The sequence below is a fragment of the Melanerpes formicivorus genome, unplaced genomic scaffold (assembly GCF_026170545.1).
Source record: "Melanerpes formicivorus ecotype bairdi unplaced genomic scaffold, bMelFor1.0.p_v2 SCAF_1, whole genome shotgun sequence".
In the NCBI taxonomy this organism is placed as follows: Eukaryota; Metazoa; Chordata; class Aves; order Piciformes; family Picidae; genus Melanerpes; species Melanerpes formicivorus.
Window position 1 is genome coordinate 6,674,839 of NW_027142353.1, and position 15,642 is coordinate 6,690,480.

The following is a 15,642-nucleotide window of genomic DNA, read 5'->3' on the forward strand; positions in this document are numbered from 1 at the left end:
ATCATAGAATGGTTTGGGTTGGAAGGGACCTCTAAAGATTATGTAGTCCATCTGCATCTCAGTTCCTGATACATTTAAACACTGCAGTACACTTGTCTACACTCACTTTCTGAATGTACGACCCTACCCAGTAAAGTGAAATGTTTTTACCTCTAGTAATGCTTTTTCTGCAGAGTCTAGTCTATCAGTCAGAGATGTTATTAAACATGGAGGATTGCTTTTGTAATCCTGCTTTAATAAACAGTATTTAAAATACAGGCACAGATGAAAGGACTATCTTATAAGAGCTCTACATGTGTCTTCAGAGAATGATCTGGATAACTCCAACTGCTAAGCACCATATCAAAACTTAAAAACTTAAGACACAATCAAATATCATGCTTAATTGTAAAAGCAAGGAAAAAAAGCAAGACAAAAGGCCAAAAATCCTCACAGAAGAGCTCAAAATCCTTTGTTTCTGGTATCAACTTACTTTGCAGTCATGGTTTGAAATTATCATTTCAAATAAGGAAAATAGAAGAGGAATGTTTAATGTTTAAGTCGTTAAGAGCAAATTTAAGCCTTAAAAATACGCATTTTTAAATAATGAGATTTTGAGAAAGCAAAAGTAATTTAGCTGGAGAGGACTCACTTCTCTGCGTGGTCAGGGTTTTCTTATTATCTGAACACTTAGCAATACATTAACCACCACTTGATTTATCAATATTCAGATTTACATATTTTAAAATATTAAATACTAAACATATTTTGAGATTTTTGTAATCACCATGCAATTACAGGCATCAGCCTTAACTTTTAAATTCAGTGGATATGGAATACATATTAAAGCCTTTTGCAAAAACCAGATCTTACTGGTGTATCTGTACACATAAAACCCCTTATTAAGAACAGAGCTTACACTGACTTAGATTTTGCCAAAATAGCTAAAAGTAATTAAAAAGGCAGAACAGCTAAACCAGCAAAACACCCTTGTACATAAATATTGCAGAAGAACTATTTTAAAAGACATTGAATATAAGCACACATTAAGTATCTCTCAAGTATTAAGAAAGAATAAACACAAATTTTGAGTACAGTATGCTAAGGACATATTTTACCAAGTTAGTTCCTACAAATGTATTTCAAGCATCACTATGAAAAAAACCAAACAAAACAGACATGCTATTTGAGTATTTTTAATGGAAAAGGTATCAAAAGGGAAGGCAGATCTGAAAGAGTCTGTCGGACTAAATAATCCACTATCAAATGAGGACTTTGGGCATGTGTCTCTAACAGGGTCCTGAAGTCTCCACAAAGCAAATACCAACTATGAGACCACTAGGACATCTGTTCAAATACTTACGTCAACAGCAAAAAATACCCCAAACACCTGATGAATTCTTAAACCAAGAGAAAAAAGAAGAAAAGCAAGGAATTAAAAAAATGGCAAGTGGACCCAAGAACAATAGCTGTGAAGTTGCTAAAATAATTGAAAAATTCACATATTTAAATAGTTTATTAATGTTGTCTATCCTACTGCAGTCTGAGTTCCTCAAGTAACATTCTCAAACAAGACAAAGCACAGAATGAGTAAAGATATATATTCTACGTTTCCTTCATACATACCAATCTGAAGCCTTACAAAGTATTAACAAATTAGCCTGAGGGGAAATCTGAAATACCTAAACCCAGATATTTGCCTCTCAGAAAAAAACATATACCTGTCCAGTGCTCCGGTGAAGTTCCTCATACTGCAATTCATCATTTCAGTCAGCTCTTAATAAGTGAAGTGGCCACTTAGAACTGGAACCTTACAAGACTATTTATTTCTGGTGATTTTTCCTTTTAAAGTAGTTTCTAGAGTATTTGGTACAGACCTGGTACTATGGTGCTGTAGTAAACATTAAAGAAATTGGTTTAACAGGAGGAAAACCTTTTTATTTTGCTCAAAATCTCACTGGCATTGCACAAGAAACCACTGCTTAAATTTTACAGGTATTGGACAACAATTCAACCATCACATGGAAAACAAATCTGATTTTTTTAAAGCTTCTGGCAATATAATTAAATTCATGCTTTTCTATGTGTCTTTTTAAAAAAAAAAAAAAAAAAAGTCATAATGTTACAAAGTCTGCCCTCTGGTGATAATGTTCACAAAATGTATGCAAATTCCCAAAGGCAGATATACAGAAGCAGTGTTTAACTATAAGACATGTAACCTTTTTACCATCTGGAAGAAAAAAAAAATCCCCACACTGAAGCTGTCAAACTGTAATCTGACAGTTTTCCTTAAATGAACACAGCTACTCCCTTAAGGGGAAAAAATGTGCTTTGGGAAGGGAGAAGCATGCGGACCAAAAAGAAACTTTGATAATCATTAGAACACTGTATTTGTTCATTTCAGATATATTTCATCACCTTCAATTCAAACTAATGCCAAGATCCTCAATTTAGACTTCATCTTGGACACAGATAGTGCTGAGTGCACTACTTTAAATGGTAACAGAAACTACCTGACTGTTTTTTCCTTTGTTTTTTAAAATGGATGTATTGCAAGTCCTGAAACTAGTTCCTTGACAAATTTAAAATATCACAGTGGTATATTGAAATTGCAAAGGCATGTATGAAGTCCTCCAGGCACTGAATGGTCTTTCCATAAAGGAAATAACGTGTAGGTACAAGTTATTTCTCATACCCTGAACCTCAGAATTTACAACCAGAGACAAATTTTGTTGCCTACAGATTGAAGTTGTAACTCTCTAGAACACTGCTCAGCTCTTGACACAAACCAAGGTGGACATGGTTGTATCTTAAAGCTGAGAGACACGTATTGTGTTTGCAAGGCTGAGTGGGTGCAGAAAAACATATGTTGCACGTCGGGCAGAGCAGCTTGCCTAACTTAGGCAGTTGTACCATTCTGTTGCATTTCTACAACACAAAAACAAAAAAAACACCAAACAAACAAAAATTCCAAACTAACCAAGCCAACCCACTCCCCAACCAAATAAATCCACTATTAAAAGCAACAGTGTCAATACGTAAAACGAATGATGGACTCATTCTGCAGATCCAGCTTTGATCTCTCTCTACTGTAAAGGAGCGGGACCACTTAAAATGTTTGCTTTCATTAATTTTTTGTCAGTACTGAAAGTAATAGAAATACAGAAGAATGCTAGAGCTTCCAATTACGTTAAGTGAATTGCCAACAACATTACAATAGTTCTAAATTCTCACAATATCCAGATCTGACATGTTCATAGAGCTCCAACCATTAACCAGAGGCTTAAATGTCACCCCTAGATTCAGGACAGTTCTCATGAGGCAGAACAGCTGTCAGCGTGCCAGCGATCCAACACGCATTCAACGCGGAAAGCAAAAATCATCTCTGACTTGCAATGCAGTCAAAGGGTTCCATTTTGCTGGTGATGCTCAGTGCAAGAACAAGGTTGGTTTCCTATAATAAGAGTAATTTTCTCCTCTATTTTCTGCTTTCAGCTACACCTTATAATAGCAATATATTATTTCTGTCATAGTATTTTTCACAAAAGTTTAGCAGTACCAGTAGTGTAAGTCAGGAATCTCAACTTCTCAAATACAGCAGCTCTCCCCGAGTTACTCCTCATTACAGGAGAGTAACTTCACTAGTGTTAAGACAGTGACATACCGAAGACAGTATGTCTTATATCTTAGTCATTAATAGCTTAATGTGAAGTGTTAACAGATTAAGTGAAATTAAAAGAAACAGCTATTGCTTTTAGGAATTTTCACAGCAAACAAGACTGAAACTTCCTGGTGGGCTAATGAGCATAACTGGCAGGATGGCATGCTACATGTATAGAGAAAGGAATGCCAAGTTTTTCATTCTATTTCTATTCTTTCAGGATTTTGGCCTATTTATTACATCAGTGTTAAATCTTTTTTTTCCCCCCATTACCTTTCTTAAGTAACTAGGTGAAGATAACTAAGTCAATCTACTGACAATTAAGCAAGGATCTAAGAGCCAAAAAATTATGCTTTTCAACCTTCCTTTGGTAAGTATAACAAACACAAAGAGAACAGTGAAGGCATAACTGAATGTCTAAGCATACTATTTATCATAAAATATTCCCATGATAAATATACTTAAAATATTCTTTAAACAATTTGGATTTTATTCCTGTCCTGGAAGAGGCATTAACAAGCCAGCTGAACCTGTTTGGCCACTGCCCTTTCTCCCCCATCCCATTGCAGGGTCCAGGTTTGAGGTCGAGGAGCCAACAGGCAGGCCTCGTTAAGGCTTCCTGGAGGGGGTGGAAGCTGGACCCCGAGACTCACGTTTCAGAGAGGCAACTGCACGTGTCAGAGGCTATGAGAGAAGGCATGTGCACTTTTGCCCGCCAGACATTTTGCACTGATTGGTGGGATTTAAATAGCTAATGTGCCATTGGGACGTTCATTTTTCAAAAAGGGAATTTATATGGGAAGATTTCAGAGACACTCTCAAAGCTCTGGGCTCCTCCTCCCCCTCCCGCAGCATAGTGTTTAGATCACTACCACAGCAGCATGTCTCCCTCTCTCTCACTTCCTCTAATTTTGGATACTACCTTTTGGATTATTCCTGCCCTTTGGATTACAAACACAAACTCAAGAGTATGGCATCATACAGCAAAGGTTTTGGTAGTTAATAGCTTGGCGGTTTGTGAGTAACTTAAGCTAATTTACCTGGTTATTTCTAAGGTTTATAGCTTGTTTACCTGTTGGTTAGGTCTGTTTTGAACCCAAGGTGGTGCATCTTGCCACCCAGGGCAGCATTGCTGTTCGTTTTCTTGCTTATGAGAGTTTTCTAGTTTGTTCCTCTGTACTGCAAGTTCTGATTTTTCTAGACTGTTATTCCACTGTTCATTAGCATCCTATTGTGTGTAATTAACCTATCATCGATTGGACAAATGAACCTGGATCAAATTGGCTCAGAATTTTTTAAAATATATTTAATAAATAATAGTCATATTTTATCTTTATCCTATTTCCAGCTTATCAATTTGATCAAAAACTGCATCAAATCCCCCTGACATCATCATGATCACTTACAGAATTAACTAATAGGGGGGAAAAGTTTCATTTTTAATGGATGTATACCAACTGCATAAATATTGTTTCAGGTATTTTTTCATCTTCCTTGCAAGTCTACTTTGGTATGTGAGTAAACCTTCATAAAAGTGTAAATACAGTGAAGTTGGAAAAAAAAAATATGGGAGACTTCATCAAGGTGTAAGTAAAATTCAGTGGCCCAGCAAAAGATTTTAATTAATTTTATTTTACACAAAGTAATTACAAACAAGACAATTTTGCACTGGAAAGAACTAGGGCAAGGAGAGAACGTCATGAAGTCTTAAAATGAAAAACGATGAGTGCAGCTTTAGTACAAAAAAGCTGATTCTTTTTCACAAGTAGAGTTTCAAATAACAAATAAAAAAACACAACCAAAAAAAGACATTTCTGCTCAGAAATTTGCCAACACAGATATTCCAGCAAGGACTACACACAGAGTTTATATAGGATCTCAAATTAACTTGCAGAAAAGAAATCTATCATTATAGACATGGCTCAGCAAGGACCTTATTGGTACAGAAAATCAGAAGTGACAAGATGTAAGGTTATACTCCAAGTTTAACGTTATTTTCAAACACTTCAATAGGAACCATGCCATGGACAGGAAGCATGTTAACACTAGAAACAAAGTATACTGCTGTTTACAAGCAACAAAGATGACTAAAACCCTCTTTAAAAAGATGACTGTAGTTGAACCTACAAGATAGTTCCAGTCAAATACACAGCAGCCACAGCACAAAAGTACTCTTGCTACTTTGCTTACACTATTAATTACTACAGTCCCATAACTGCATCTGTTATGGTTTTGTGTGCATATTTAGTAGTATTCAGTACACCAAACTGAGATACTCAGAAAGTATTTCCAAAACCACAAAAGCAGCCTCTTTGGAGAGCTGTAGAAAGTTGCTAGAGAACTACCACCCATGCAGTGCTGGACTGCATGGCAGCATGTACAGTTGCTGGTTCACTGCAACAAGACCAAATGCAGATAAGGACTGTTTGCATGGAGCATCACCAAGGCTTTGCTTGAAAAAAGCAGTAGAGCAGTTCAAAATGAACAATGCCAACAATGCACTGCAAACAAACAACAAATTCCAAAACTTAAATCCTCCATCATTCCTCTCCTCCAAACATTGTTGTCTACTATGAAGAGTGTTTCCCAGAGGCACCACATGAACATAATCCAGCAACCAAATGATTTTCAGTCCATATAATTATATAGTACATGTTTCATTACACTAAAAAGTTAGCATTCTTGATAATGCTTTAGCATAGTTCAAAGATAAAATTTCATGACAAAATGAACTAACCTTTATGCATATTGCTATCTTCTAGTTCTGAAACACTATGCTTCAGATATACCTGTGTTACAGCCTTTGGAACAAGCTACATAAATCCTGATCAAAGGCCGCTAGGTAGTCAGAAATGGGCAACTTGGAAAATAAAGAATGTTCTAACTACTCAACTCTAGATAAATGAAGACCTATACGCGTGTATAAAATTTATTTACCTATCTTCTTAAATGCACTTCTCTCCTTAAAACTATACACCATCTCCATAAGGTTTCAATACATCGTCATTTTATCTTGCAGATAAAGGTTTCTGAAAGGGCCACGAGATAAGAACAGTTGGCACCTTTTTTTGTTTCCTATCATTAAGTAAAAGACAAGGTAGATGTTATTTTCAGGCTATGGTAACACCTCTAGACAGCCAGCACTTAGATCCTCATTGTACTAGTACTGCACCAAGTTACATTCTACGAACTGCACACTAATATTTTCATACTGCCAGAAGCTATAGCTGTAGGCACAAACTTCAAATAGCTAAGATCAGAAGCAGAGACGAGTATTTGACTGCTAGGAAGTAATACTTCTCCACCAATTCCAACATTTAGTAGAATAGTGCAGTTACATAGGACACTGCACAAAACTCAGTAACAGTTTTATTTAAGAGTCCCTGCTGGCTTACTTCCATCCAAAGCCAAAAATTCAGAGAACTCAACATACTCCAAGTCAGCAATTCCTAGCCCCACAATATAATTCTCCAGCATAAGAACCACATTTGAACTGCTCACACACCACATGAAACTTAAACGAAACACAGTGATTCTTTTAGCACTAAAAAAGCAAAAAATTGCACTGATCACAAAATCTGGTAGTCCCAATTTCACTCTTCAACTCCTATCGCTAGCAGCTATCACAGGGCAACATTCAGACAAATAGAGAAATACAGAACAGAGTTTACTACCAGATTATGAAGTTACTACTACAAACCACAAACAAATAAAGCTTGGTAGAAAAAAATGAGGAGCCATACTGACCTCTAGCTAAATACTATCTGGCAAGCTTTAGATGCTTTTTATAGTGTAAACAGGAAACTTTCATTATTCACTGGTGAAAGTTAAGCTTCAGTTCCTGAAAAATAATACTCAAGAAACTGCAGAAAAACTGTATAAATTAGTTTTGAATACAGACCTGTAAAATCCAAAGAACCGAATGTATTTACTGAAGAAAATGCTTATGAAGTGAGCTGAAACCTCCTGTAAACACCACTAGCATACTTCCAGTTTCAGATTTCACAGGATTTTTAAATGCTTACTGCTGTTTGAAACTAACTCTCAATCCCCAGCTGCTGACCAACTAAGAGGTAAGTGCGTATCATTTACCCTTTCAAATTACCAACATGTATTTTGGAAAAGACCAGACCAAGCCTTTTGAACAGCACACTCTAAATGCAGGTATCAAACTGCTGATTGCCATTAACAGAATAATCATACAAGTAACCAGAGACTAAAAAGGAGCATTCTGCACCCAGAGGACTAGCTAGTTCTACTACGACAGAACACAACCTGCTGTTGTTCTAATGTCACCTTACACTGACCCAAGTCAAAGATTAATTCACCTTTCCAAAACTACACCTTTACAGTATTTGTTTTCTTAATCATAAAATCTTTTATAGAAAGACAGTCAGCATAATATGCTGCAGGTTTAATTCAAAGTCTGGTGAAATTAAGTTCAAGATTCATCCATTTCAGTGCGGTTTGGATGAATAAACCTTTAGAAAAAACCTTTATTAGAATAAACCAAACCAGGTTGGAAGAGACCTTCAAGATCATCGTGTCCAACCCATCAACCAATCCAACCCACCCAAACAGCTAATCCATGGCATCAAGTACCCCATCAAGTCTCCTCCTGAACACCTTCAATGACGGCGACTCCACCACCTCCCCGGGCAGCCCATTCCATAGCGCAATCACTCTTTCTGTATAGAACTTCTTCCTAACATCCAACCTGAACCTCCCCTGGCGCAGCCTGAGACTGTGTCCTCTTGTTGAGGCCCAGCGGACCCTACAAACACCACACCCATCCCCAAAACCTAAGTGAAGCTCTCCTAAAACTGTCCCAGCATTTAGTAACTTCAAGTTATTTCAGCATAAGCCGTACAAACTATACATATACATGTCTATACTTAAGTAATGGCCATGGAGGCATACTGCCTTTTTTCTTTTCAACTCCCACTTCATAGCATCAGAGTTAAAAACAACAGTAGACACACATCTCAGAAGTTAACAAAAATAACGTCTAAGTTCTAGTTCTATTGACTCGAATCAGGCTTCAACCATTTAATTCAGACATGTTAAAACGGTGTTTCTGAATGACAAGTCCCGTGCGTGCTTTGATCTGTAATGTCTACAGACACCATACTTAGAGAAGATGAAACCTTTAAAACCAAGTTCACGTCTCGGTTCCACTAAAATCAGAGAAGGAAGACCTTGATTATTTGCAGAAGAAATCCAATTACTCACATGAATGCTATGCTTAGAGGCCAAGTAGGTAGTCACAAACAGGCAAATTATTCTCCGAGGTACCTACTCCCAAGCGCTCTACTGATGCAATTTTTATTCGGGTGGGGGGGAAGGGAAACAAGACCACGTCAAATATTGAAAACAACTGAGAGTGACGTACAACGAGTCTATGAAAATGCTACTGGAGAAGATCTCGGGATCCTTTAAATCATCCCAATAGCACCTGAGCTCTCTGAGACGATCGATGGCCAGGACGGCAGGCCATGGTTGTTAACCTGGCCTCTACGGGGGCTGAGAGCAGGGAACAGCGAGCTGCACACGCAGACACATTATCTCCCGCTTACCCAGGGCTACAAAAGGAAATACGAATGCGGTCGCTAGGGGGGGAAACTGCATCCTCCGGAGAAAGACGGTCCTACCTCCCGGCGGAGGTCGGCGCCGGTAGAGCGGGGGAACGACGTAGTCCCCTATAGAAAACGCCGAGGAAAGAAGGGCGCTATGGAGGGCATCTCCTGGGATGTCCTCATGGGCCTCTTCAGCAAAGCGTTTCCCGACTACGAGCACCACCGTCTTTTCCCAGGGACGGTTTATTTTTGAGGGGACGGGGAAGAGAGAGAAAGGGTCGCGACTACTCACATGGGCTCCAAGGTTTTGCTGAGCCAGGATTTCAGCGCCTCGAAGTTTTCTATGATCATTTTAACCACCATCCAGAGCGGCCCGGGCCCCCCGCCTCCCCGGCAGCAGCAGCAACAACAACGGCGGCGGGGTCCGCGCCGCCCCACCGGCCGGGACCCCGGCTCCCGCCGCGCCTCTCTCCACCCACCGAGGCCGCGGCTGCCTCTTGGTTCGGCAGAGAGCGCCTGGCAGAGGCCGGAGGCCCAGCCACACGAAGGGGGCGGAACCAGCCGAGCAGCGGCTGCTCCCTGCGGGTCCCGCTCACACCGCTCCTGAACAGAAGAGGACCGACTGGCCTGTCCGCAGTTCCCTCCCGCCTCAACGGCGGGCGGAGGACAGTGCTGCCGACGGGCCTAAAGAGTGTGGAGCTCTGAGCGCGTCTGAGAAACGCACCACCCCCCTTCGCCCCTCAGCCGCAGAGCTGGACTGAGCGAGCGAGCGGGTAAGATGGCGGCGCCCCGCCGTCGCGAGATTAAAGAGTCTCGCGCGGACGGACGGCGCGCGGTGGCTGCCGGGCCGGGCGGGGAGGCGGCCGTGCCAGCACCTGTGATTGGCGCGGCGCACGGGGGAGCTGCCTCCCGCCGCCCGCCCGCCTGCCAGGACAGAGTGTTGTCCGTCTCTGCCGGATGTTCCCGGTAGTCGCGAATGTTCTCTAGTAAGGAAACGTGCCCTGCAGAAGCAGAGGTGCACAGTGAACGCTGCTTGGGGGTTTTGTGGGTCTTTTTTTTTTTTTTTTTTTTTGGGGGGGGGGAGGGGGCGGGGTGTGTTGTTTTTGGTTGGGTTGGGTTGGTTTGGGTTGGTTTGGGTTTTGTCGTTGGGTTTTGTTTTGTTTTTCTAAGGGCAGAGTAGAAAAGTTACCTGCAAATATGAACATGGGCAGCAAAGTCCATTCTCATCCCAATGTAAGCCTTGTATGGGGTGGGATGGTGCACTGCTGTGGGCTGGTTGATGCCAACTGATGCTGACCTGCATATGGTGGTTCCCCAGCTGCTTTGTGCTGTGCAAGGTGGACATGATGGAGAAGCTTATCAGAAGCTGAGCCCACGTGGCTGCTGGGTCACCCCTAGAGGCAATAACACTGGGGCTCCATGTACTGGACCCATATAAACCAGTGCCCACCAGTGCGGAGCCTTCCCATTAAAAGTTCATGCCTGTTGCTGTTTTCACTAGAAGCCTGGATTAACTGTGCAGAAAGGCAATGACCATGGGGTCAATGTACCACAGCCAGCTTGGTGGGTTTCTGAAAGACCAGTGTCTCACCTGAACTCCCATGTGAGATGTTTTGCACAGTTGGTGAACAAAGGTGAATAAAGCAAGTGGATGACATTCAAGCTGTCTGCCTGTTTTTGTCAAACAGAAAGGAACTTTAGGTAATTGTCTTAGACAGCAACCAAGGTCTTGGCTGAGTTTGCAATTTATGAGTAGCCTGAATTCCTACCTTTGTCACATGGAGTTGGAATAACAAGCAGAAGGAGCCCTAGGGAGCAGGGGTTTTAAGGTAAGTTTGGATATAAGAATCGTGGTATGATTTCAGTTGGGAAAAAAATAAGATCATCAAGTTCAATCATTATCTAACTACCAAATCGGGTGCTAAGTCATGACCCTTAGCACACCATGTTGTGTGTCTTTTCAGTGCCTCCAGGGATGGGGATTCAACCCCATCCCTGAGAAGCCTATTCCAGTGTTTGATAACTCTTTCAATAAAGAAAGTTTTCAAAATACCCTTAATACCCAATCTAAACCTCTCCTCATGCAACTTGAGGCCATTTCCTCTGATCCTGTTACACCCTCCTCACTACAACCTCCTTCCAGGTAGTTGTAGAGACTACTGAGGTCTCTCTTCAGCCTCCTCTTCACCAGACTAAACTACCACAGTTCTTCAGCCATTCCTCATAAGACTTGTTCTACAGACCCTTCACCAGTTGTGTTGCCCTTCTCTGGATGTGCTCCAGCAGCTAAATGTCTTGTCTTTAGTGAGGGCTGCAAAACTGAAGCCAGTACTCAAGGTGCACCCTCACCAGTAATGAGTACAGGGGTTCAATCACTTTCTTCGTCTTGCTGGCCATGCTATTTGTGATGCAGACCAGGATGACTTTGTTGCCATCAGGCCATACTGCTGGCTTGTGTTCAGATGGCTATCAATCAATGCCCCCAGGTATTTCTCTGCTGGGTAGCTTTCCAGACAGCCTGCCCCAAGCATGTTGTATTACATGGGGTTGTTGTCACTGAAGTGCAGGACACAGCACTTGACATTGTTGAATATCATACAATTGGCCTTGGCCCATAAATGCACCCTGTCCAGATCTCTTTACAGAGCCTTGCTATCCTCCAGCAGACTAACAGTCCTTCCCAATATACTTGTCTTCTGCAAACTTACTGAAGGTGCACTCAATTCCCTCACCCAGGTCATTGGTGATATTAAAGAAAGCGGGTCCCAATACTGAGCCCTGGGGAAAACCACTTGTGACTGGCCAGTAACTGGATTTAACTCCATTCACTACCACTCTTTGAGCCTGGTCTTTCAAACAGTTTTCAACTTAGTAAAGCATTCACCCATCCAAGCCATAAGCAGTTTCTCCAGGAGAATGCTGTGGGCTTTACTAAAGTCCAAGTAGACAACATCCACAGACTTTCCCTCGTTCAAGGTCACCTTGTAGAAAGAGATCAAGTTTGTCATGCAGGACCTACCCTTCATGAACCCATGCTGACTGGACCTGATGACCTGGTTGCCCTGCACATGCTACAAAATGGCACTCAAGATGATCTGCCCCATGACTGTCCTTGGCACCAATGTCAGACTGACAGGTTTTTAGTTCGCCAGGTCCTCCTTCCTAACCTTTTTGTAGACTGGTATCACATTTGCCAATCTCCAGTCAACTAGGACCTCCATGGTTAGCCAGGTCTGCTGGTAAATGATGGAAAGTGGCTTGGTGAGCACTTCCATCAGTTCTCTTTGTACTCTTGGGTGTATGACATCTCTCGGACTATGGGGGCTTCATTCTGCTCCCCATCCCTATCTTCCAGCTCAGCAGGTTGGGTATCTAGTGAACAACTGGTCATACTACTAACGACTGAGGCAAAGGATATATTGAATAACTCATCCTTTTCCTCATCCTTGACCAGTGTGTTCACCCCTGCATCCAATAAAGGACAGAGATTCTCCTCAAGTCCTCCTTCCGTTGTCCTGGCCAAGCTGTCAGCCCATGGCTTGGACGGGAGCACACTGCATTGGGTTAGGAACTGGCTGGAGGGCTGACCCCAGAGGGTGATGGTGAATGGTGCCACATCCAGCTGGCGGCCAGTCACTAGTGGTGTGCCCCAAGGATCAGTGCTGGGCCCTGTGCTCTTTAACATCTTTATTGATGATCTGGATGAGGGCATTGAGTCAATCATCAGTAAATTTGCTGAGGACACCAAGCTGGGGGCAGGAGTTTATTTGCTGGAGGGTAGAGAGGCTCTGCAGAGGGACCTCAACAGGCTGGACAGATGGGCAGAATCCAACGGCATGAGATTTAACACATCCAAGTGCCGGGTTCTGCACATTGGCCACAACAACCCCATGCAGTGCTACAGGCTGGGGTCAGAGTGGCTGGAGAGTGGCCAGATAGAGAGGGACCTGGGGATGCTGGTTAATGGTGGGCTGAACATGAGCCTGCAGTGTGCCCAGGCAGCCAAGAGGGCCAATGGCATCCTGTCCTGCATCAAGAACAGTGTGGCCAGCAGGAGCAGGGAGGTCATTCTGCCCCTGTACACTGCACTGGTTACGCCACACCTCATGTCCTGTGTCCAGTTCTGGGCCCCTCAGTTTAGGAAGGATGTTGATTTGCTGGAACGAGTCCAGAGAAGGGCAACAAAGTTGGTGAGGGGTTTGGAACACAAGCCCTATGAGGAAAGACTTAGGGAGCTGGGATTGCTTAGCCTGGAGGAGACTCAGGGGTGTCCTTATTGCTCTCTACAACTACCTGAAGGGAGGTTGTCGACAGGCGGATGATGGTCTCTTCTCCCAGGCAGCCAGTACCAGAACAAGAGGACACAGTTTCAAGCTGCGCCAGAGGAGGTTTAGGCTGGATGTTAGGAAGAAGTTATATACAGAGAGAGTGATTCTATACAGAGAGCCCATTGGAATGGGATGCCTGGGGAGGTGGAGTCACCATCATTGGAGGTGTTCAGGAGGAGACTTAATGGGATGCTTGGTGCCATGGTTTAATTGATTAGGTGGTGTTGGATAATAGCTTGGATGCAATGATCTTGAAGGTCTCTTCCAACCTGGTTTATTATTCTATTATTCTATTATAGAAGCCTTTCCTATTATCGTTGACAGCTGAAGCCTAGTTAATTTCTAGCTGGGCATGGCCCTTTTAATTTTCTCCCTATATAACCTCATGACATCTTCTCAGTGGCCTTCCCCTCCTTCCAATGATTATTGACTCTCCTTTTCCTGAAATTGCAACCAAATCTCTCCATTCAGCCAGGCCTGTCTTTTTCTGGCATGAGAAGTCCTTCAAATTCATCCCAAGTTTCATCATGCACATGGGAACCCACCACAGACCACTAGTACTTCTGTTTAAAAAAGCTCAACTTTACTTTGCTGCCTCTGTGACGGAGCAAGGGTCATTGGCAGTTATCACCCTCATTTATGACTTTCCATGCCACTGAGAAGACCTCAGCAGAGAGACTGTCAAGAAATCCAGTATCTGGCCAGACAGCTAAACCAGAGCTAGACAAGTCTAAGGTTGCCTGCACACAATTATTTGTGGCTTGATTGTCATCCTTGAAAATTTGTTGAAAAATGGAGTCAAACGAACTGCCAGTTTAGTAGATTCTTCAGTGAGGACTTCCCAATTACAAGATACACTTTGGTTTCCTTGTATAGTTGAGAGTGAGCAGCACATGCAATCCACAGCTACAAAATCACCAGAGTCTGAAATTCTCAGGAGACTGTTTTGTAGACATCTAAAATGTCCTTGGCTCACAGTCACTAACTTGTATGCTAAATCCTCCTGAACATGTGAAAAGGGACACTAAGTTTGGGATTATAATGGGTCTTTGTAGGGACAAGGTCATAGAAATTAGGCATTGCGATAAGAATCTAAATTTGGGTTGGATCTGGTCTTTAATCCCTTGCAAAAGCCAGTGTCTAGTGGAAATAATTTAGGCAAGCACTGTGTTGGTCCACAGCACTCTCATCTTGGTAACTACCTTTGATCCTTGAATATACAATATCCAGCAAGAAAGCACAGATTCTAAGGCTTTCCTACATAAAATGTATAGATATAATCATGGTAGCAACTTTTCTGTGTTTGATGTTTCATTTTCTAAACCACTTTCCAGCCATTCAGAAGCACAGTGCTGTAAGTAAATGAAATCTGTAATCATAAAAGGATTTCATTAATACATTTTATACAGTGGATAAGACATGTCTGCATGTGGTAATTTTTGAGCATTACTGTGTTGATAGAAGTATGCTGTTACCACACTTCTGTGGCAATATTCAAAATAGCTACCATAAATAAATACATAAGTACATTAAGAAAAAAAGTAAATTAAAGCTGGTGACATTTGAAGTTCTAGAGTTTGCAGACTTGAAATCTGAAGGCCTTATAAAGATTTTGATCCCAGATCTTGCCATGTTCTGTAGCATCTTTCAGGCAATTTTTTTTTAATTTCATGGCAGGAGTACAAAGTAAAACTCAATATTAGAGGAGTACAAAGTAAAACTAATTAGTAGTTGTGAGGAAACCATTTCCTCTGAAATATAAAGTGGCTTATATTTATTTAATATTATTTCTACATAAGACACAACTTCTTGTGGTTCTTAATTGCAGCTTTAAAACACAAAATAAGAAATAGTCTTTACTTAAATCAGACTTTGGTCACATGTGAAATCAGTGCTTTAACTGAAAAAAAGTCCTGAAGATTATATTTCATTTAATGAAATGTAATCAAAAACCTGTGCAAAGGGTCAAAGTAATTATTAACTTCTGCAATGTCATATTTCCATCAGACAAATAAGTTTCTCTTTCTCCTTTAGCTGTCCAAAGGAAATATAATATACCCTAAGTTTCATCTGTATCTGTATAATTACAGCCCTGAAG

At 41.6% G+C, this 15,642-nt stretch overlaps 1 protein-coding gene across 5 annotated transcripts in view; it reads right to left on the reverse strand.

The window, feature by feature from the left end:
• The window catches only part of RBM26 (RNA binding motif protein 26), a 50,372-nt gene extending 40,391 nt beyond the window's left edge, over positions 1-9,981 (reverse strand). For 3 of the 5 annotated variants that reach the window (XM_068158243.1, XM_068158331.1, XM_068158158.1), the window contains exon 1: positions 9,509-9,981. In XM_068158243.1, coding sequence (XP_068014344.1) covers positions 9,509-9,579 — 71 coding nt within the window. In that variant the 5' untranslated portion in view covers positions 9,580-9,981. The remainder of the gene's footprint in view (positions 1-9,508) is intronic. The other 2 variants (XM_068158424.1, XM_068158506.1) reach the window with 1 other exon arrangement.
• Positions 9,982-15,642: the final 5,661 nt, after the last annotated feature.